Genomic DNA, 23,714 nt, shown 5'->3' with positions numbered 1-23,714 from the left:
TTGGCTTATTAAAAAATTCGCAGCTGCCCGAATGCGCTGAAAGTGGAAAAGTAAAATGAAATCTTCTCTGTATGGTTTCACACGATTATTTCCCGCAAACAAACAGACAAATTACGGCATTATGATGGAAAGACTACTCGTCAATCGGAAGAAAAATCAACGTGCTCGCCCGTCCTTTTTATATCGCACAAGCAGACAGAATACGGCCATTATTATACAGATTTAAAATCCTGTCAACTCAGGTAATTGTCAAATTTAATAGATAAACTTATGAAAGAAAAAAGAATTGGCAAGATGCTTATGCGACCCCCCATGAAATACACGTATGTGCTTTTCTTATGGCGCAATTGTATAGTATCGTTTACTTGTTTTCTTTGTTTCTTTGGACGTTAAATCGCGCTTTTTTAACATGCGCAGTAACTGAAAATGCCGCAACGTACTATCTGGACGAGAATATGGGTGGTTTTTTCTTCTTCGCTTGTCGATGCTTCAGAATCATTTGTAAGCGATGTGGCGTTTTAAAAATTTAATGCGGTATTCTAGTTAATAATATCTCTTTAATAAAAGTCGTATTTTGTCTATCTAGCCGCGTGGATCTTTCCACAGGTTAACAACTAGTCTCTTTATTAATAGCCGTCGTCTGTCTGTCTCTGCGCAACATGGCATCCAAAGTAGTGTGTGACACATGAAATGCTGTATATAAAGGACGGGTAAATCTATGGATTTATCCACGGACCAGCGAGTAGTCTATATTATAATACCCGTATACGCCTGTCTGTCACGCAAAATGGTAACATCAGTAGCGGGAAACACAAAATGCTGTAAATAAAAGATGGACGAACCCATGGATTTATTCACGGGCCGCCGACTAGTATATATAAAATTACGGAAAGCTTATTTAAGCGGCGTTTACATGAGACCTATATTGACCTCATGCCGGCATGATTTTTTATACCGCAATAAAGTTTCTTTACGTTTACATGGAGTCTTTTGTGGCGGATTTTGTGGAAATGGCGCATGTACCATAACTTTGCACAATAATTTTACACATTACTTTGCAATAATTTTATTTTGAGTAAATCGTATTTACACAAATAAAGTTTTGTTGCCAAAACTCATATTTATGTGTCAAACCAGTATGAGATTTGTACTGAAAGGAGTTTCATTCTGCCCAAAAACAAGTGCACACGAAATCAAACTTCTCCAACTCATGCGGTATCAAATTATCTATCCAAACGGGATCTTTTTAGAAAGAGATCCTTATCGCTCTCAATGGAGTGCACAAAGTACACAAAGTTTAGAAATTTTTACTCTATAACAGTTTTTTGTATGTACATTTATTTATTGTAATTTTTTGAAATTGCTAAAACGGGTCGTTATAATGGGCGGTATGTCAGTGAGTTAATTTTTCTTTCGTGACTGAGAGCACTTTAAAGAATTTTACGACAACGTTAAAAGGTTGTTTACAAGTACTTGTTCAAACTTCGAGTTGGAAAAACTTAAGTTGTTTCAAATAGTTGAATCGTGGAAACGCTGCTTTAGGACCAACCAGCATATAAAATTATCTTCAACGTACGGCATTATTTATTTAGGGACCCTGGTTGTACAAATTAGTTACTATCTCGAGACACAATAATTAAAACATTGTTTTCCCGAAGGCAAGAATCATTACTCTTTGCACGGCTGAGATAATGTTCTAAAAGTTTATGGTAACTAAATCGTTTTGTTAACTTTTCATTTTTATCACTCACCTGGCACGAGCATGGACATGCTTGATTTCACAGGCGTATAGCATAAATAGACGCAATTTATTGCACATCACAACACAAGGAAAAAAAGTGACTGTTGAAATTTGTTGTGAATCAGATATGGCTGTCAACGCTAAGATTATTCTTCTCATCTTCGTATGTGCGTATGTCAACAGCGCTCCGTTGACCATGAAGCAACTAGGTATCGTAGCATTTATGTTTTTCCGAAAGCTTGTTGAGAGTCTGCATAATTTTATGATGTAAAAAACCATTTTAACCATAAAGAATTTTAGAATAACACACAACAAACTCCCCCTTTTTTTCTGTAACACTTACTGCATTAACTTTTGAGGGCTTGTACCAGTGTCATTTATCTATTTTTCCTTTAAACTAGATCAAATTCTTGAGGACATTTCAGCGTCTGCCAGAAAAGACGCCCAAAGCTTAACGAGTGGAGACGCCCAACGCCTGCAGAGTGGAGACGCCCAACGCCTGCAGAGTGGAGACGCCCAACGCCTGCAGAGTGGAGACGCCCAACGCTTGCAGAGTGGAGACGCCCAACGCTTGCAGAGTGGAGACGCCCAACGCTTGCAGAGTGGAGACGCCCAACGCTTGCAGAGTGGAGACGCCCAACGCTTGCAGAGTGGAGACGCCCAACGCTTGGCGAGTGGAGACGCCCAACGCTTGGCGAGTGGAGACGCCCAACGCTTGGCGAGTGGAGACGCCCAACGCTTGGCGAGTGGAGACGCCCAACGCTTGGCGAGTGGAGACGCCCAACGCTTGGCGAGTGGAGACGCCCAACGCTTGGCGAGTGGAGACGCCCAACGCTTGGCGAGTGGAGACGCCCAACGCTTGGCGAGTGGAGACGCCCAACGCTTGACGAGTGGAGATGCCCAACGCTTGATGAGTGGAGATGCCCAACGCTTGTCGAGTGGAGACGCCCAACGCTTGTCGAGTGGAGACCATAAAAGTTCTATTTGCAACAAACTAAAAATCTTATATAATGCAAAGCAAATTTTCTCTTCTTGTGTACATTTAAATATGAATTAATTAGAATTTTTTATTAAATAATTGAATAAATTCTGTCGCTTTACGCTTAGTTTTACGTCTTCTGACCATGCTACCTAATATCTTGATCTGTATTACAAGATGTACGAAACTTTCATTTTGACGGGCTTTGGTATGTTAACAAAATTTTTAATCCCCAAATCTCCTTAACCGTTCCTGACATGGTCCTAAACATTATTTTGATCAGAGTTTTAAGAAGATGCATTCCTGTACACTTTCTTGATTTGCATTTTAAAATCTGCCCGCAACGAGTAAACAAACTTCTGACAATAATTCTGTATGAACGGCTCACTGCAGACGTTATTAAAATTCTTATGACGGTTAACCATATTTCCTTTGTTTAAGTGGATTTTTCCATGGACTTTTCGACTAGTTACCAATAACTTTACTTAAAAATTTGACTTTGCGTACCGAGAAAAAACTAGTTCATGTCAAAATTTGTACACTGCGACTTTTACAGACACCCGTCATATTCATATTCACGTATTCTTAAAAAAATTGAAAAAATGGTATCAAATTTTGTGGGAATAAAAAAATTTGTTTTGACGAAACAAAAAAATATCGTGGAAGTTTATCTTCTGCAAGCTTTCAAAACTTGCAAAACTTTTAAACTTATCAGTAAAATTAATAGGAGTTTTTTTTGTCAGTTTTGGGACTGAAGTTGCTAATTATCAAATAACATAATTTTAGTGCCATGGAATTAAATTGTTCCGAGTAGGTGTCATATAAATAGGAGTTATCTAGGGGAGGGGGGGGAGGAGTAATTATAAGTAATCTTAGATGGGAATTCCAGAAGGCAATTATCCATAAGACATGTTTACTTCATTAAAAGGTGTGGCATCCTCAGAGCTCCAAAAAGGTTCTTTTTTGAGTCATAATGGTGACTTTGTTTTGGGGGATCTTCACATGCGTAAAAAAAATAATGTAATAAATAATCGTAGATGCCTCTAGCCTTGTTTCGTGAGGTCTCTTTACCAATCCTGAACAGAGGGGATTCGCAAAAACCTCCTCGTTTCAAAAGTTCCGTATATCAAACACTAAGTTATTATTGTCATTATTATCACCCAGGATAGGCTCCTTAGTTCCTATTGGTGCTGCTATCAACGAGGTTCTTGCAAAGGGGGTCCTAATGCATCTAAAGCTCCCATTCGAGCTACGAATGTCGTGCAAGCATAGCATTTGATGAACTAGACAACCGCAGTGATATCAATCCTATTCTCATGCTGAGCGCTAAGCAGAAAGGATAGATTCACACTTTTATAGTCTCTGGCATAACTCGACTGGGGTTTGAACCCAAGGCCTTGCGCACTGGAAGGTCACGCTCTACCATAAGGTTACCAATCGGTAGCTTTTTGCTAATTCTTCTTCTTTTAAATACTTCTTAAAGTTTATTCCAAGTTTTTCATATTTTATATTTTGGCCACTTTCTTCTCAACGTCGATAATGAGCCATGTTTTATGCAGCTCCAAATCTCCAAATCTTTCTCATTGCAATGTTTTACGTTATAAAACCGTCTATACCTGGTGTGTATCATAAGTCGTTGAGTAGCTATCAAGATTCTTCCAGGTAGAGTCAAACGTTGCATTGGAGTATCTTTCTGAACTTTTGAATCTTCACATAAAAGCACAACATTAAATGTTACTTGTACGCCTGTGCTAATCAGAATAATTTCAGGTAAACTCCAAAATGTTTTATCAAGAAAGTTTAGTTTTAACTTTTATTCTGTATTGTGAAATTCAATGAAGTTAATCAAGTTATGGGATGCTTTTTGAGTCTCACATTCGAAGGTAGCAAAATTTATTGGGCAAAAAGCTAAAATATCTGCGACAATCCGGGACAATGGGACGGCATATCCAAAATTTGGACAATCTTGGTATAATCAGGACAGTTAGAATTACAACTTGTCCGTTGTGACTTTCCTTTTTAACTTCCACTCGTACAATTGTAATGCAAATAACAAAACAAAATTCCGCCATTATTCACACTTAGCTCATTATATGACCAAAAGCGACATGTGCACTTACTGGATGACAGTCATCTACTCTCATTAAGCAGCTCTAATTAGATTTGTTGAATGTCAAATTGCAAGCTGTAATTAGATTTGTTGAAGACTAAGATAATAACGGCACACAAAGAAAGATTTGCAGGCATTTATTTAAAGGAAATACATAGTAGACTAGCTAAATAACCATAATTCTCTAAACAGGAAAGAATTTAAAAGCAGAGAGTTTATAAATTAAACGGGTGAAGATGAGGATTTCTTGAATTCCCGATGGTGGAAAAATGCTTGCAACAACAAACCAATTAAGCTGAAGAAACCGAATGCCTAAAATAAATATATGGTAACATACAATAATAATGTATTATGTTAAAGAGATTGCGCGATCAAATTGGGCATAATACCAGGGGAAATTTGCATAATTTGCAATTGATGATATTGCCCGTATAATATATATATATATATATATATATATATATATAGCCTCTACGCGTAGTAAAAACAAATGCATTTTTGGTCGCCTAAAATCGTGAACCTATGTCTAATATCCAAAAAGTAGCATGCAAAAGCGTTGCGACATAGTGGCCCTTTCATTCACCTTAGTTTAAGACAAAATTTTTTCGGAATGATTAAACACGGTAGCTTACCGTGGCTGCTTTCAATCTTTGACTCTCCAGTATATCACTGTCATTTGTTTTGCTGGCAATGACACAAGAAGATATGAATAGTAGAAACGCCCAAATGACGCAGTTGATGACAAACTACAAAAGGAGAAAAAAATCCTAGATCAATGACTGTTTCACCTTATTGCAACGTAAGCACTAATTACATCCTGGGACATAATTCAGTGAGAACAAGGACTAAAATTCAAACATAGTGGTGAACGGCTTGTTTATCTAAGTCGGACCTATTCCAAGTTTACTCACCATTCTTAAAAGCAGGCTAAGGTGTCTCGGTTGAAAATCGTGTAAAACAGGTCTACAGTTGGACAAGTGCTCCTAATATCTCAGAAAGATGATGCATTGAGCTAACATACCAAACACGAACAATTTAGGTTTTTTCCTTAGCTACCAATGGCAACTTAAATTTTTGAAAGTTAACTATCTTTTGACCGAGAAAAAGTCCTATTCAAAAACGAGTGCGCGTTTGATATATTAATTGGCAATGCCTTCAAAGAATGCGCACCCCACAAAGGGCACAACCTATCAGAAAAAATAATAGAGAATTATTCATGCCCAATGATTATTTTAAAAAAAAAGACTTTTTCACTAAACACTGATGTGTAAAAGCATAAATAAAGGCGTTATTTACAAACATTTAGCCTCTAATCACTGTCACAGTTGTAGAGTATTTTAATACAAATTGATCCCAGGTAAATTCGATGATGTCATAGGGAACAAAAATAAAGCCACGTATGTCAAAAGCACTTATTTTAATGTATTTTAATTTATCTCGTGCTGTCATTTTATAGTCTGAAATCTTTGCAAACTGTGCGAATGCCATGTATTTCTAAAATTTATAAAACCCAACCCCTTGAGACATACTGGTGTATCAAAGTACAAAACTTTTACCCAAATTCTAGTTTTATGTAACAAGCCACAATTCATTTGAAAATTCACAACAAAAGACCTGTCACGTCAAAAAAGAACATACTATACCCAATACTACCAAAAAAAAGGTATTTAAAATGGTTTAATCGAACACTAAAATCGTAGTTAAGTAGGGTTTAAAAGAAAGAGTTTATTCAAGGTTCCGTTTACTAAGTTTAGCAACCTTTCATCTAGCAATCATACTAAAGAACAGTGTTTTGGCATAAACATTACGAAGGTTTATGATGCAACCCTCTGATAAATGCTGCAAAAACATTGCACCCACCCACCCTTTACTTTCGTCTTAGAAACCCCAAGTGTTACCAAGCTACGAAATAATTAGTGAATGTAACAAAAAGTGCGACACGAAGAAAATACTTACAGCTAATGGCCAATTTATAGCAGTCATGTTATTTTGAAAACCAAAAATAAGGATAATGAAGATGACAATGTATAGTATCCATGGAAACACAGTAGTAAATAAATAAAATCCTGTTTCATTCTCTATTGTATTGGATAATGTTCCATCGATTGCTCCTCTCCAGCCTGCCACAATACACCAAGATATGAACAGAAGAATCTAAAGAGTATATACATACCAACATACTGTTTTGGTTATAAATTTTCTAGGAACTCTCCAAGGATTCTGAATATCAGCGTAACACTTTAGAAGGGGATATCTAATTACCACGATTTTTTTTAAATTCACGCTTATTATGTGTCTCGTTAATTTCCTGTAATAAAGTAAGTTATCCATACATACCATACAATACTTACAAAATTTATTAACATTAACACACCAGATGGTGTTTTTAAAAACTCAATGCTTGGCCCTCTCTGTTGTTCTTGCGGTATAAGCGTGGATTCCATTCTAAAAGGAAACGAACAATGCAACAAACTAGTCGATAGCCATAAATAAATTCAAGTAAATCCACGGGTCCTCCTGTATTTTATTGAACGCATTACGTGCGTCTCGTTACTGCGGTTACCATTTTGCGTGACAGACGTATGCGAACATTATAATATAGAAGTCGTTGTCCGTGGAAAAATCGACGGGTTCTCCCGTCCTTTATATTTACCTGTCGCAACAAAGTGGATAAAAATATATCGCATTTGATATTCGTGTTTTCGTAGCACGATTTTCTAACTCAGCGGGGGTCCGCGCAGAGACAGACAAAATACGGCTATTTTTAAAGAGAAGTCGTTAGCCCGTGGAAAAATCCACGGGTTCGCCCTTCCTTTAAATTTTCCCGTCGCAACAAAGTGGATAAAAGTATATCGCATTTGACATTCGTGTTTCCGTAGCACGTCTTTCTAACTCAACGGGGGGTCTGCGCAGAGACAGACAAAATGCGGCTATTATTAAAAGAGACTAGTCGTTAGCTAGTGGAAAAATCCACGAGTTCGCCTGTCATTTATATATCGCATTTCGTGTTTCGTGTTTCTGTAACAAAAAGACAAATAGACGCACGATCAGACTGACGGAATCCGGCTATTATTAAAGAGACTAGTCTTTTCCGTGGAAATATCAACAGGGTCGCCCGTCTTTATATTACACGCTATTTCGTGTGCCCGCTGCACGACGCGTCTCTTGCGGATAGACAGACAAAATACGGCTATTATTAAAGAGATAACCGGTGAAAAATTCACGGGGTCGCCGTCCTTTATGTATTGCATTTGGTGTTTCCGCAACAGGACGCGTCTTTTGTGGACACACAGACAGACGACGGCTCTTATTAATGAGATTAAAAGTTTTAGCTTTATTGAAAGTTGTTGCTTTTTACAAAAATCCACGAAGTGATGAGATGCACTATTATTAGTCCTTAGATCGAGGTGATCATATCACATTGTTTTTAATTACCAGCATGCGCCATGTTTTTAACTTTCTATTTCACTTATCAGAAATTTCAATTTAGCCAGGTAAAAATAAGCATAATGAAAAAAAATGTGTTTAATGAGGATTTAATGGACACTTAAACACAAATTGTTTGTCGTTCTCTATCTTTAATATAGAGTCTCAGCTTATTTTTCTTACCAACAAATTCCACTACGATCTTTATTTTGGACTACCCCTATATCAATTTGTTATAATTTTAGTGTTTCTATGGCAACAATTTTGTCTAACATTTAGCAAAATAATAAATATTTAATAAAGCATTTCATCTTGGACAAATTAATGCCCAACTCACTGGTTGCTAACACATTTCTCTTTCTTCATGAGCAAATACATGCGATGTACAAGTTCGCAACATTGTGCTTATTGCGCCCTCTGTCTGTCGTATGATGTTTTTTGAAGGTAATTCTAAAGTGGTAAGCCAGGGTTTTCCCACTGTCATTCATAGCTACTGAGTTTAAATCTAACAAAAAAAATAATTTGTTTACAAGCAGAAAGAGTGAAACATGCATATTTTCTTCTTGGCCTCTTTTATTATTTTTGCCCTTTCGCCATTGTAATTTTAAAATTTTTCTGCATGTTTTATTCTTTTAACCCGTTTAGGCAACTGGTAAAGCTGAGAATGCAAACTGGTGTAAAAATCACTCATAGGTGCTGTTGTTTATCCTAAATCAACGATAGACAACTAGATTTTGTGGGCAAAAATACTTCAAATGAAACTTAAGAAAAGAGATATTTACATCAATGATGGGATGAAAATGACGTTGTTTTCTGCTTATAATCCATATAAGAAGCAAGCAAAATTTTAAGATGAACATATTCTTAGGATATTCTTAACTTCTTGACTTATTTCATTTTGAATATTCTCATAGATTACGTTGTTATAGAAAATCGTGTATATTATGTTTGTGTGTAATTTCATATGCAATTCGGAAAAGGTTTTAATTTTTCATGCCATGCTGATGTAAAACATCCCACCAATTTTGAGAAATATACACTTTTTGGCACCCCAATAAAGCCTTGAAACTAGCAAAAATGTTTTAAACCTGATTAATCATTCTCGACGAAATCAATTTAACATGAATAGGACCTTAAAAGCTCCCCCGGAAAGTTAATATTGCTACAAGGAAAAAATAAATCTCATCTCATTCTAGATTTTACAGACGTCTGCAACTATTCACATGATTAAAAAATATAACACATGACGCTGCCATTATACCTGTGTAAGGGCTATGAGAATAAGGTGCAATGTTTTTTTATGAGGACAAGCTATATAAGAACATAGAGCTTTAGAGGTCCAAAACTTTTAAACATGTCAACAACGTTGTTAAAAAAATAGTATTTCTGCTTATTTAAATTCAAAAATTACAAAACATGAGAAAAATTGAGAGCAATTAAAGAACGTTTAAAGTCTTCTTCCAAGTTAAATGTTCTTATATAAAAAGCATGTTGGTCCTTTTGGGACCCTCTATACCAAACTGAATTGGTCACTCACCCGTAACAGCTAATAGGTTACACGCTTTTTTTAAAGAATATTTTATTACATTCAAATATGACTTACGCTATACAATGTTTAGACTTTTATTTAGCATACATTTGAGTTTTCTATCGCCACGAAGAAATTGCACGGCATGCAAAAAGCGTTTTAAAACACTTAGATTCCTACGCCCATGCCTATCTTAATTTACTCACCAAAGTGTGTCATAGCAAAAACAAGAAAAGAACACATTCTAGCCTCAACTGATAAATTGATATTTTTTTTAAAGAAAACGTTTTGGTTGGAAAAAAAAGTTAATTCGAACGGATTTAGCAATAAGACTGGACATTTACCTGTTTTAAAATTACTTTTTATATCTTCCACGCTTTTTTATTTCCTACAAACCACTTTGTAAACTTTGCAAAAGTTGTTTTTTTATTGTGTTTGTCGTACAACAAACTTTATTATTAAGCAAACAGTTGGTGAATTAAATTTAATGACGTAATTTTAAAGTCACAGTGGTTGATTACAGACGGGGGTAAAAATAAATAAAAATAAACACAATGTTTATCATCTTTTTTATATAAGAAACAATGGATTTGGCTATAAGGGTATTCCTAAATTTTCTTACCGAAATCAACTCCGGGTCACAACAAAATATGGAATCTTCCTTAAATCGATCTTGTTGAAAGGCGCGCTTTGGAGTAATTAGCCCAGCCTTAATTAGTTCTCAAATATTACCCTGTGAGGCTCGTTTTTTAACGCTCTCATAAAAGACACAAAATATATGACATTATTAATACATTTTTACTTTATTTACTATTATTTTTATTTTATTTTCTATTCTATTAATACAATTCTTCTGTTTTTACAACTTAGAGACTAACCCCGTCTGTTTCTGACTTAAAAAAGAACAATTAAACTTCCCATAGAAACGTAACAAATATGTGACAGTGTTTTAAAGATTTGATGATAACTATAGAGAAAGAAATCGTTGAAGCTTATGCGAGCTGTTCTACCAACTTCACAGTGAACGAGGGCAAACAGATAAAAATTAAGAAGGATTCCCCGCCCTTTTGTGAGCTAGTGCATTTCCATAAACTTAGCGCCCTGTCATGTGATGTACACACTCAATAAGTTGTCAATAAGTTAAGAAAAGTTTTTCGATGGCCAGCTATTTTTTATCGACCGCCTGAGGGCGGTCAGTCATCGGTCAGTTAGGGCGCGATTTTTCCCTAATAATATTATTCTGTTTTTTTTGTATGGAGTTGAATTTTCGTGCGCAGCTTCGATGCCATTTTATATATTGTTTTTGCGAGACCAAAACAACGGTACTTTTTGGATTAGGGATATTTTTCATTCACTCGAACATGTATACTTGAGATAACTATCTCCATCAGTCGCTACGTGGGGTCGAGTTCTCGACGGTGATTACTAGTTTGTATCGTCGAATATAACACAGTAGGGCAGGTCCACGCGCTTAGGCTGCTAATGATTGACATATTAACTCATTCTATTTAAACAAAGGAAAAGCTGCTTGGTGGTAGCACCGGTGTACCACTGTACTAATATTGAAGAATGCTAACATTTAATCATTCTGCATATCTTGTTGTCCACTTCGCGCCCAAAGAAATTGTCAATACTTTCAGCTGCATCAGGGTTTGGATCCAAACTTTGACAATCCATGATAGTTACAGAAATACATACGTGTTAGTTAAGTTGATAGTTGATAATAGAACTTTTAAATAAGAAATCATGAGAACCAATAAAGATTTTTCAAGAAAAATAGAAAGATTCCTAGACAACTTTCTAGGCTCTTTCATATGAAATAAACTTGTTTTTAAGTGGCAAGGCAAGTGTTAAAAAATTTCTAAACATGGCGCTAATCGTACCGCGTAAACTTTTGTGTCGATTACTGTAAATTTTGGTTTAACCAGCGCAAGCACCATCCAGGCATGCGCTGCTTACTTTTCAGAAAGATCAAGCAATTTTTTTGTTAACATGAAAATTATTGCAATGTCACAAAAGATCCCAGCATGACAAGCATACAAGCAAAGAGAGTGAGGGAGTGGTGGTTCCAAGTTTATACAAGTTAACGCAGTAGACCTTTCCTGAATTTTCTAATTATACCAAACTCAATTAAGCCTAGTTCCCACCAACGCGTTTATTAATTAATATATGTTTTTTACTAAATTGATGAATGAGTTTATTTTCATCTAGTTAGTTATGTAGTAAGATTATGCGTTACACTGAACTTAATTTTTGGACGAAAATTAAATTGTAAGTATGGAAGTGAACAGCAAAGGAATTTTAGAATTAGGTATTTTTATTTAAAATAAACACTAAATTTTGTTTATACCCTAGTTTTTACCTCTCTTCAAGCTTCCTCTTTTTCTATCTTTTTCCTTATTTTCAGTGTCAGCTTTATCATAGAGACAGGGGTAGAGTCTCACCAGCTCAAACAGTGTTTCCTCTGCTACTTTTCCTATTTTAGATTTCGTTACGTATTATTAATTTTTCGTTTTTGGTCACTGTCGTTCTTTCACTTACTCGTGCAATGCTCTTATGAAAGTCACTCTCACTTTTAGCATTGGCGGTAAAAACAAAAAATTTCTTTGATGTAAAATCGCCATTTTTTTTTTTTTTTGCATTCCCTTCTATAAATTTAACTTTAAAACCTTTTAAAATAAACATATGTTATATCCAGGCTAAGTTGGTGCTAATTCCTTTTCAAAAGGTAGAACAGTCTCGTTTTTAAAATAACAAGATGCAGGCGCTGCATAAACCGCTATTAAAAAAGCACAACTATGAAACATCCACAATGCGACCCAATTCTACAATTTCTGCTAACAAAAATACAGCCTATCATCCATGGTTAAAAGTCGCGCGATTGAAATGTTTATGGTCTTAAACGGCATTTAGGTGACAAAGAATCAAAATTTTAATGTCACCATCATGTTCAGCATACGTTCTTTGTTAACTTTGCCAAATTTTGTCTAAAATAAAGTAGTTTTAATTTTTGGACCAATTTTGGCCTAAAATGACATTTAGGTGACAAAAATCAAAATTATGATGTCACTATTATGTTCAGCATACCTTTTTTGTTAACTGTGTCAAATTTTGTCGAAAACAAATACCAATTTTGGCCTGAAACGTCATTTAGATGACTTCCAAGTACTTAGAGAGTTTAGGTACGAAGTTTAAATCTGTGCCGTTGCAATTGACCATTTGGGTCATTTAGTTAGTTACGAGTTGGAAACCTATCCTCGCAGGCAAGATAGTAAAAAGAAAAAAAAAAGTAAAAATAGTTACCAAGATGAGATTCGAACACACGACTACTCCCGTGTCGGTGGCAAGAGAGACAAAAATTTACATTTTGGGACGGACAGCTGTATTTGAATACTCCTCGCAGGCGAGATAGTAATTATTTTCTTCAAATCTAAATAAGATCCAATCAGAAAAATATATTGCTCTAAAAAAAATAGTTTTGTCATGATAATTTGATATTCTATCGGAATATCCTTATTTGAAGAGCATAGAACCATTACAAAATTTCGGATGACGTCATATCTATAATTTAATGCCGTATACGTCTGTCCGTCCGTCCGTCTATCTGTCACGCAAAATGGTAGCTTAGCTGCGCCGGCGAACCCGTGGATTTTTTCACGGGCTAAGGACTAGTTTACTATAATTATATGAAACTCGGAAAAGGTGTATTCTCCCATTTTTTCTTTTTTTTACGGCGGTAGTTTTTAAGCCCATTTTCTCTGTTTGCGAGAAATCAACGGGAAATTCTACGGCGAAGAAGAAAACAAACCCCCCGCATTCACAGTTAAACGACTTTAGAAAAATAGTCGGATTATTTATAATCGAAAAAATTAAATTAAGGATTTCGCATTGACAAAATTATCATTTAAACCTTGCGTTGACACTTGGGGTAAAAAGAGCAAGGAAATACATCTGTCATTTATTTTCATTCAGTTTTATGCATACATATAGTGAGTTTATACAACAAAATAGCTCTGATGTTGCCAATGGTTCACCTAGTTTTTATGCATATGCGTTTAGATCCCGTATGAATGAATGACGTCGCACTGGGAGAATCTCGCACGAAAAAATACCGCCGTGTCGGCGTTTAATTTATTCCCGTTGCCTCCTTTTGTGGGTGTGAATATTAGTAAGCTGATAACGCATCAAAATCAACGATCACAATCGAAAATTAATCTCCATTGTGTGTTTTTTAATTCATTTTCGCCCGCCATGACAAGAACATTCCCGCAAAATCTGTTTAAATAAAAACACAGTATACAGTCTATCGTGACTCTAACGCAACAAAAAACAGTTGCCTAACATTCTCTTATTTTGCGGAATAAATTTCCGTGAAAGTTTAAATTTAAATTATAACTTCGGTTTAAGTAAAAACACAAGCTTCTGTGAGTCGTTACTCCGTGTAGTTAAACAAGCTACCGTGATTTTAAATTTTGCAGAAAAGTAGTCGCAAATTGTAAGCAAAAGATAACCTGCTGTAAAAGTAGTTATCACAGATTAACGAGAAACTGTTGTTACATTGCACACAGAATACATGTTAATGCATCAATAAAATTTTGGACTTTAACTCAAGTTACAGTCAAGCGTGTAGCTAGCTACCTAACTACCTAGCTACCTAACTATATTTAACAAAACTATGGGGGTTTAGGATAAAAAGTCCTCTGATACACAAAATAAAAGAGGACCGCAAGCTGTAACCCAAGCTGCGTTATTAAAAAAACTGGCAGAGGGGAGGCGGATCGAAAAGGGTTAAGCTTTATATATGCCTAAGAGAAGTGTTCCAAGATGATTTACTTTAAAATGTAGAGTACATTAAAATATAAAGTGCAGATTACAATATTTTTGTCTACAAACATACACTGTGGTGAGGGGCACCCTCAGCTGTGGTTTTTATCCTAGCCATTGCTATTGTTTCTTTTTTAAGCTACAGATTGAGTTGTAGCTGTTTAGCTACCTCTAGCTAAATACAGGTCTCTGCAACATAATTTTAAAACCTTATTTATTATCTATGTTAGCTAGGTACAGTTAAGTAGCTATACCTTTTATTTGTGCCACAAATTGCTGGACGTCTGTATTAACTAGACGGGTAATGAATAGCAGGTTTTGGCCTGCGTTTTTATCAAAACTTATCTCGCTGTCCCTCATGATTGTTTTTTAAAATTTCATGAGAGACTATTCTGCAAAGTAAAAAATGCTTGGCGACTGATTTTCTTATGACGGGTAACAACAAGTTTATTCAGTGTTTTTATTTCTGCTGCAGTTGCGGGAAAATTATCTTTTAAAAAACGCACAACATCTGAAAAACCTGTGAACACTTTTTTGGATTTGTGACACACCTTATACCTTACCTTTACTAAAAGCCGCCAAACTAAATGTGCAACATGGTCTATCTGCACAATTAGGCGCTCAATCTGGCTTTCAGCGCCGTGTCACTAAGGTAGTACCGTGCTGATACAGCTACGTTAAGAAATATTTATTATTTTTTTTTAAATGTTTTTTAAACTTTTGAAGCCCTTCTGAGTCTTATAAAAAGAATATAAAAATTGTATAACAATGGGTGATTTCGATTCACGAATGATCCACTTCGCCACTTTGCTGAATGACATGAGAAAAAACAGTATATATTGTATTAGTTTGTTACTTACTGTCACGTATACTCAACTCTTGACCTTTGTCATCCTTCGAAACGGACATTAGCTCTTGTAGTAGAGTTCTGGCTTTGCAAGGCACACATACTGGGAACAATGACGAAGTTCACCACGATGTTTATAACACACTAGCCGTTAGCCGTAGAGAAATGCACGGGAATTGGACCGTATTAACAAAGTCGATAAAAATATATCGCAGTTTCTACTTTGTGTGTCCGTAGCACGAGTTATTTTGCACGTACACACAAAGAACGGATACTATAATATAGAGCGTTCGGTCCGTGGACACGTTAGCGGAAAACATTTTGTAATTCGTTAGCATCAAGTAGTGACTTCTCTGCGGATGGAACCATATCTATAAAAACAAAAGGCAACAAAAAAAATTTTCTAAAAAATAACTTTCTTACAGAAAGAACAAACATTCTAGTCACAATATGAGTTTTTGTGTTGCCACTATTTGAACGATTTGTTGCTAAATTCACAGACAGGCTGTGTCTATAAGTTACAGGCTTAATTACTACAAGGCGCAAACATGCAAAAGTTTGAAAGCTGTGTGGGGAGTTTGGGCACAAAGTTGATTCAATTCTTATGTCGCTATTTTCCCAGAGCCTCCTTTTAAGTAAACCTAATAGCTAATTTAATTAAAAATAGCACGTAATTAACCTTTAGGTTAAGTCTAGTTCTCAATTGATTGCAATTTCCGTTATAGCGCAAAAAGCTAACGCGCATGCGCACTTTGACATTGTTATAAGGTATTATAAGTGCGCATGCGCAAACTTTGATATGGTTATTTTGATATGGTAACAAAAATCCTTTAAGTTTTTTACGCTATAGCGAAATACTCAGTTAAATGGAAAGGAGTCTTATAAACTCTAATCCAGAAATAATTAATCTATCAGACTAATAATTTTCTTATCGAGCAATATAATTAATCTAAAGAGGTATGCGTCCCAAATTGACCATTAAAGACTGGCAAAGAATACCTATACAGACTCGATGGCTTCTAATTGCATTTTTTGATAATTATGTCTTCAGCTTTTCTGATGGTTTTATTTTCATTTTTTTTGGAAGGAACTCAGGTTGAATTTTTTTTCATTACGTTCTTAACTGAACAACAAAAGCCTGTTAAATTGAACTTTTAAAAAGCAATTTATTTACCTAACAGCCATAATTGATTACGATCATTGCCCGTCAAAGGTAGTCGTCCAAACGGTCATGAAATGATGACAAAATTTATATTATTCAATGACAGTGACTGAACTGATACGTAATAATATGTTCTTAAGTTCAATGTTAAAAAATTATTCGGTCAAAATATTATTTTCTTTTCTGGCAATATTTTTTTATTTTTGACTGTTTCCTCAGGCTAGTCATGTTCTAAAGCGGTTCGTAATTTTAAACAGTTTGCAACTTTCACTGTTCCTTTGAATTAAGTTCTTACAAAAAGTGTATTTCAAAATTAGCAGCTAGTCAGTTCCACTCTTATAACGATTTTTACGTTTAACGTCGAATCGAAATCTTTCTACAAACACCTTATTTAGGCCGTAAATCCGTTCACAGTGATGCTATTGCAATGATTATTGTGGCATAAAACAAAGACCTTTTCATAGGTTTTACATATAAGTAGGCAACAGTCGTGGTGCTGTGAAAATGCTATCGAATGTGGTAAAGAAATATTCAGTGTTTGTGCTTGAGATTCCTTTGGTATTCTCCAATGATAATTCTCAGTGGACGAGTGGAGGCCATGAACACAATTTATTCAACACGAAGGTTCTTTTCAAGTTACATTCTTATTCTCAGAATATTTCCACATTCCCTTAATGCTCCCGGAAATTTGTACTTAAACGATTTAAGTTCGCTTATTAAGATTTTAATTATTAACAAAAAGACAAAGATACAATGGCTGCCATTCTGTCATCTCGTCTTAGAATAAATAAAAAATCTGCTCAGGTACTCAAAAGTAAGAATCAACAAAAACGTTTACAGACCTTGGGTATTATCATCCATAGTTGGCTCGTCCATTCCTTCTACTGTTAGCTAGTTCCCTAACCGGCGAAGATACCTAAAGAATTGTGTTTGCCTACAACAAAAAGCCGGACTGCGGTCGGTCGACCTATAACCTATAATTATTAGCCGAATGCGCTATACTATTTTACAATTTCCAAGAGACAAACATTCATTATTATCTTGTTAACCCACGACCTTAATCGCATGGAAAATGTTACTGTAATTTGCACACGTAATGGGGATAAAAATGGGTATGATTTTTTCTTCTTAAAATGAATCAATTTGTAAGTAACATTAAACTAAGGAAAAAGCCTTACACCCTCCACCGCAGGGTTTTTTGCCTTTTATTATGACAGATGACGGCCGTCTTCTCTCATACGAAAATAGTGAAAAACTTAGGGAGGAGGGTGAAAGCTTTAAACTCTCCACACTGTTGTTAAATTTATATCATCTCTGAATAAAAAATGTGTAACTGATTTATGATAAATTACATTCACCTAGTAAAATGTATACACTATGATCTTTCTTTATGTTGTATATTTTTTTATACATTTTTTTCCTCGCAGTTTTGTATTTAAGCTTGTATCACGTCAAAGAAGCTCTTTGCTCTTTTAGCTACACCTTTGACCTTAGAGGAATTTAAACAGCTTACTAGGCTGACCACGTTAGTTTCTTTTTTTTAAAAAAACATCTTTTGTTTTCATACCGCTTTGACAAAAAGTGTTCAGCGTGAAGTTCTACATAAAAAGCAAGCTTTCTTGAACAAACAGAACATGCATTGTTAGTTTATTTGTTATTCTTGTTCGTAGAGAAGAAAAAGGGTCAAATAACTTTCGACCAAACAGGAAAATCACTCTTTAACCCTATGTAACCTCTGTTAAATTGATTATTCGATTAAAAATTCTGATAGGCAAATCATGTTGAATCAATTGATCTGATTGGTTAAACTTGTTGTTTAAACAAAGAAATCACTGTCTGGTGAACCAATTAATCATCAGTAACAAAGGAAAAGGTCATAGTGTCTGTTATATTTTAACGCTTGTAGTTTTGCTCAGCAACTACAGTAGGCGTTGCATCAATTGGAGCAAGGTACGTATGTTAAATGATAGCATCATAGGTCTAACAATTTAGCTCGTGTTTATTATTATCCTTTGGCGACAGATTTTCGCTGATCTAGCAACTTTAGCTTTTTTATTCTAATTCATTTCGCCCAGCCAATTAAACCAGGAAAAATTTCCTTCGAATTTCTCGCTAATACTACTCTTCACAAAGTTAATCTCAATATGGATTGTACGTTGATTGTAATGCACTTATCAAGACGTTAGACTTCCACTTGAAAAATAATTTAGATTATATCACCATGGAGGATTCGCCATTAAAGGAGATTAAAGAGGGAAGTGCTAAAGGGTGTATAGCATTGATAAAAACGCGACCTGGAATCCTCATGGTCATCAATACGGTAATGTTCTATCCACAATTTTTATTTTATTTTTTTATAAGATAAATTGATTAATTTTGATCTTCCTGGTATCCTGATTACTGCTACTAAGAAGTGAGTAAGGAATGTTTTTACTTTTAGGTGCTTCTCTTATTAGCTTGGTGTATCATGGCTGGCTGGAAAGGCGCTGTCTACCTTAGTCTGGAGTATTTTATCAGAAGCACTACTTCCTTTTTCCTGTTCACAACAGTTGTACCATGGTTGATGTTCCTCGTAATTTTTGTAATTTGGACCTTTAGCTTACAAACAAAAATTACCTTCATTAACTGGCCTTTGGCAGTAAGTAACTTATTTGGTAAAATTTTGTTGAGGAAAAATTTTGGTGGGAAATAATGTGGCGGGAAATGTTTTTTCTCATGAAAAATACAATAAAACTTCAATATATTTGCTTTCAAAATATATATAGTTATATGGAGGTATTTAGAGTATTTATATGAGGTTTTTACATTTAAAAAATTGATGTACCAAAACCTAAAAAACGTTAAAATTTATTGCCGTACCCAAAGAGTTAATAATCATTTATCATAATCACTTTTAATAATCACAATTGGAATATTGCAACGCATTTGTTGTCTATATGCATACATTATTTTGGCATGAATAGCCCTTCTGCCTCAGGTTTTGAAATTTAATCAGCTAGAAAAACATCCTCAGAAAATTTAGCGCATCTTGGAGAGTCTCCGAACACAGACAGTTGTTTCTCAACCGAAATTATTGGTGTTTATTTTACTGTACTAGTCGTGAAACCGTGGAAACATCCACGAGTTCACTTTTCCTTTGTACTCAATGCTCTTTCAAGCTCCCGTAGCATTGGGTTATTTCGTTCGCACACACACAGAAAGAATACGTGTAGTGTTAATATAGAGACACTAATCTGAAATATTAAGAACAGTTTCATAAATCCTTAATTTATAAACTCTAATTAATCTGGATGGTTACCCAGTGTTATAAAAAGAGATTAACCGTTTATTTTATTTGCAGATGTTGCCGAGACAGAAACTTCATTTTATAACATTGTATAATATATTATTGGTTTACCGCGCGATTTTATTATTTTGGCATTGAAATGCAAGTCGCGTTAGAAAATTCTTATAAGGTTGGAAGTTAACTTATCACTTATGTGTCTTAGTACTTACCTAGGAGGCGGTGGAAATAGAGTCCGTTTAGGACTTACAGAATTTTTTAAAACAGTGATAATAATATCAATAATATATTTTTTTAGCTTGGGATCATCTGTTGCATCTGGGCCGCGGCCCTGTTAATATCTTCAAGTCTTGTGGCTAAGAAAGTAACTGACCTATCTTATTATAGTGGAAATTCGTATAGGTATTCGTATTCGTATTCGTATTCGTATTCGTACTCGTACTCATGGGATCCAAAAGAAACTCTTCTTGGTGCCGCAGCTGTACGTAATACTTTTTTGTTGTTTCATATATTCCTCTGCATAGTAATGGTTTTGTTTAATTAGGTAAAGTATCTTATAACGATGCGCATGATTTTTGTTAAAATGTTTAAACACCATCTTTTAGTCCTCTGTAGTTACCAGACTGCAAAGTTTTACTTTGGCAGATGTGTAGCCCGGGCGAACAACGTGGAAATTGTTCAAAAAACGTTTTGTTTAGATAGAAACGTTATTGTGAATTGTATTGTGGCTACGATTTTCGAAATTCAGCAACTTTTATCGCTATATTGTAGTTCCCAGTATTTTTAAAAAAGTGATAAGAAAAAGGAAAGAAACAGATATTTAAACTTTTTGGATTAGTAAAATTAATAGGTAACAAGAAAATGGCGCCCTTTACAAACGTATGATTCAATCTCGTTCCCAGTCCCAATGTAAAAACAAAAAGGGAACCTGAGAACAAGATCGTGCATGATTAAAAATAAGTTAAAGAAAGGATTTTACTGTGGTAGGAAGAGCCTGTTTGAATAATTCCTCCGGTAGGTTATTTAAAAATGGCATGACATCGTGGGAGCAATACATATCGTATTATTCGGATTTGTTCGCAAGCTAGAGATGCAAGATACCCTCGGATTTAATAGGTCAGCCACGAGTATACCTGCTTAGAATAAAGCAGTAAAAGAATCAAATCTCGAAGAACAAACCCACAAGAAGCCGTTCATTCCCTTTCTAAATTAGACACGTATTTTGAACGTTAGTATAGTCCAATTCCCCGATTTTTCGGACCTTCTCAACCTTGGTTCCTAGGCATACACAGAAATTTTCAATAATTTGGATAAATGTATTGAGCCACAGTTTAGTACAAAATCAATCCTATCGACGTGAATGGACGAAAAAATATGTAAGATTTGATCTTAAAGTATGTCACGAGAGTGTTTTAAAAATAGAAAAACATTCACTACAAGCTCCTACTAAGTCTTTTTTTTCCTGATTCACTCTTTTGTCTGTGATTGCTGATGTTGACAAAAAGTATATTTGATTGACGTCTGTAAGAGAAACAAACAAATAACTTTCAGATCCCTGAAACTACTTCATAATACAATGCACATTTAAGAAAAAATAAAACGAGTTTGAAAGTTGAGAGCTGTTTAGAAAAACGGAGAATTAGAAGCAATAATAATCCTAGTTAAAATTCAGGCATTCTTATTACAGAAGTGTGTTTTTACAATTTTAATTAACTAAATAGGACGGAAGCTTACCGGAACTCCTGGGTTAAATTTTTGTTGAGCTTTTTTAGAAATATTTTTCTTTAATAAACTTTAAGCAAAATATGAAATGTGTTGAAATGAGACTAGTTCAATGGTTTTAAGTCTATTACGTCATCATTAACAGATTTATCTGACAGCATACTAACTAAAATTAAGTATTCAATAATTTAGTACTTCTTATCCGGCAAACTGCCTCTATACGTTCCACACCTGAGTAACCTGTGGATTCAAATTTTCTTATAAATCGCAGCTTAACTTGGACAGGATTTTAACTTGTGCACGAATACATTACTGTGTATTCATTTCAATCATTTTAAATTTTAAATAACAGACCATGTTTTCTTGTTATGTTTTTTAAGCAACATGTGGGTATAGTAATGATCTTTGTTTATAGGCATTTGGCTTTCTGTCTATGATTGGCTTGATAGTCGAAGCTGTTCTACACTTTAAAGAATACAAGTCAAGTCGATAACAACATCTCAAATTTCCATATTTCATGTGGTGTCAGCATAATGAATTGTATAGAAGTCTAGCAGATTTTTTGTAAAAATTAAAACTTTCACGAAAACCTTTTGTAACATTTTTATAAATATATTTGCAGTCGCTTTGCTGTATTTAATGATTTTGCTATATAAGAGGGGGGAAGCAGTTTTATCGCTCAAGATTATATTAAGAGACTGGAAGTAATGTATGATATGCGTTAATGTAGGACTACAGGCGAACTCCTGATAGTTTATCCCTGCCTGGTCTTCATTTTACCATATTTTGGTCTACTATTCTGGTCTATAATTTATTCCAATAGTAAGCTATTATTAATAACAAAAAATTAATCCAAATCTGAAATTCGTTATTTGGGTATTTTCAGAAGAAAAAGAGATAAAGAGGACTTCATCAGTAGCTTCTAGTCTGATCAGTTGTAGAGAAGAATGCGTTTTAAGGAGGAAACTCTATTTTTAATACTACTTTTAATCGCTAATTAAAAATATTGAAAGAATGTCAATGTAAAGAACGAAAATCCCACTATTGATAGGAATATAACAAATATATCTAAGGACTCTGTTTCCTAAGATTTTTATAACAACTTAATAATTGGTTTTAGTATATAAGATGAAGAATCTCCATTTATTAACAGAATCAAAGAATTATGCTCTGATGATATTGTAAATTTTGATTAAGCCTTGTTATTATGAACTTAACATTTAACTGCATTAAAATCTTGAGGTATTTTAACCACCTGTTCTATAAATAATAACAACAAAACTCTCGGCTGGGAAACTTGGAGAAATCTTCACTTTTAATTTAGCTTGATTGGCTGGCAGAGGAAATCGTCTAGTTATACTATCATAAGTTATGCACTAACCACATTCTAAGCCCGTTTCCGTTGAAATCTCTCAGTTACACTATACAAATTCAACACCCGTTTCTTTAAATCTTACCTTCCTCTACTAATTAAGTTAATCTCAAAACTTTCGCATTAGTATAGTACAAAACAGCTATTATTTCGGACATATGTATTGCAAAAAATTATATTTTCCTCACTTCGATATTTCTCCTTTGCTATGTTCGCATGGTGTTCCGTCTAAACTTCTATCGGGTTTAATCTGCTATGACGTCATTGCGTTGCTCCAGTGTGCGCTGATTAAATAAAAGAGCGCAAGCTATAGGGGTTTCACAGTGAGTATACACCCATATATGCTCTAGAAACTTAATTTTTTTATGTGGCAATAACTCCAACGTCAAAATCAAAAACTTTACAGACGTTGTTCCCTATCGTTAATTTTCCCAATATGCAACGTAATGACATTAAAAGTTCTTTGTTGCTTTACTTTTTCGTGCTAAAGGTCTTATTGAAGATGGAGATTGGCTTTACAAAGGTGCTTGTTTAACTTTGTATAACTTCAGTACGCTTTTATAAAAGCAAATCAGGCAAGTACTAATTACGTTATGTGAGCGTTTGAGATAAATTTATTTTGACGTGAAAGGTGAATTTATATAATACCAAACATGTATGATTTGACTATACAATCATTGATCATATCAATTATTGATTTTTTTTTGGCTTTTAAAAATT

The 23,714-nt window shown here is 34.7% G+C and overlaps 2 protein-coding genes and 1 long non-coding RNA gene across 3 annotated transcripts; 2 read left to right on the top strand and 1 right to left on the bottom strand.

Moving 5' to 3' along the window:
• Positions 1-1,746: 1,746 nt before the first annotated feature.
• LOC130614217 (A-kinase anchor protein 5-like) lies at positions 1,747-2,841 on the top strand. Its single transcript, XM_057435641.1, has 2 exons — positions 1,747-1,950; positions 2,143-2,841. Exons 1-2 carry the CDS (start codon positions 1,869-1,871, stop codon positions 2,796-2,798), a joined length of 738 nt encoding a protein of 245 aa, XP_057291624.1. The 5' UTR covers positions 1,747-1,868; the 3' UTR covers positions 2,799-2,841.
• Positions 2,842-4,948: 2,107 nt separating this feature from the next.
• On the bottom strand, positions 4,949-10,264 carry LOC130614494 (plasmolipin-like). Its single transcript, XM_057435922.1, has 5 exons — positions 10,129-10,264; positions 7,182-7,275; positions 6,787-6,984; positions 5,463-5,576; positions 4,949-5,142 (listed from the first exon to the last, which is right to left on the bottom strand). The coding sequence occupies exons 2-5, from the start codon at positions 7,272-7,274 to the stop codon at positions 5,053-5,055; spliced, it is 495 nt and encodes a 164-aa protein (XP_057291905.1). The 5' UTR covers position 7,275; positions 10,129-10,264; the 3' UTR covers positions 4,949-5,052.
• Positions 10,265-20,549: 10,285 nt separating this feature from the next.
• LOC130614723 (uncharacterized) lies at positions 20,550-22,255 on the top strand. The gene is made up of 2 exons (XR_008975949.1): positions 20,550-21,589; positions 22,038-22,255. It is a non-coding gene; the product is annotated as an uncharacterized LOC130614723 (long non-coding RNA).
• Positions 22,256-23,714: the final 1,459 nt, after the last annotated feature.

The sequence above is a fragment of the Hydractinia symbiolongicarpus genome, chromosome 11 (assembly GCF_029227915.1).
Source record: "Hydractinia symbiolongicarpus strain clone_291-10 chromosome 11, HSymV2.1, whole genome shotgun sequence".
NCBI lineage: Eukaryota > Metazoa > Cnidaria > Hydrozoa > Anthoathecata > Hydractiniidae > Hydractinia > Hydractinia symbiolongicarpus.
The sequence above is the reverse complement of the archived record's forward strand: the minus strand, read 5'-3'. Positions and strand labels throughout refer to the sequence as shown.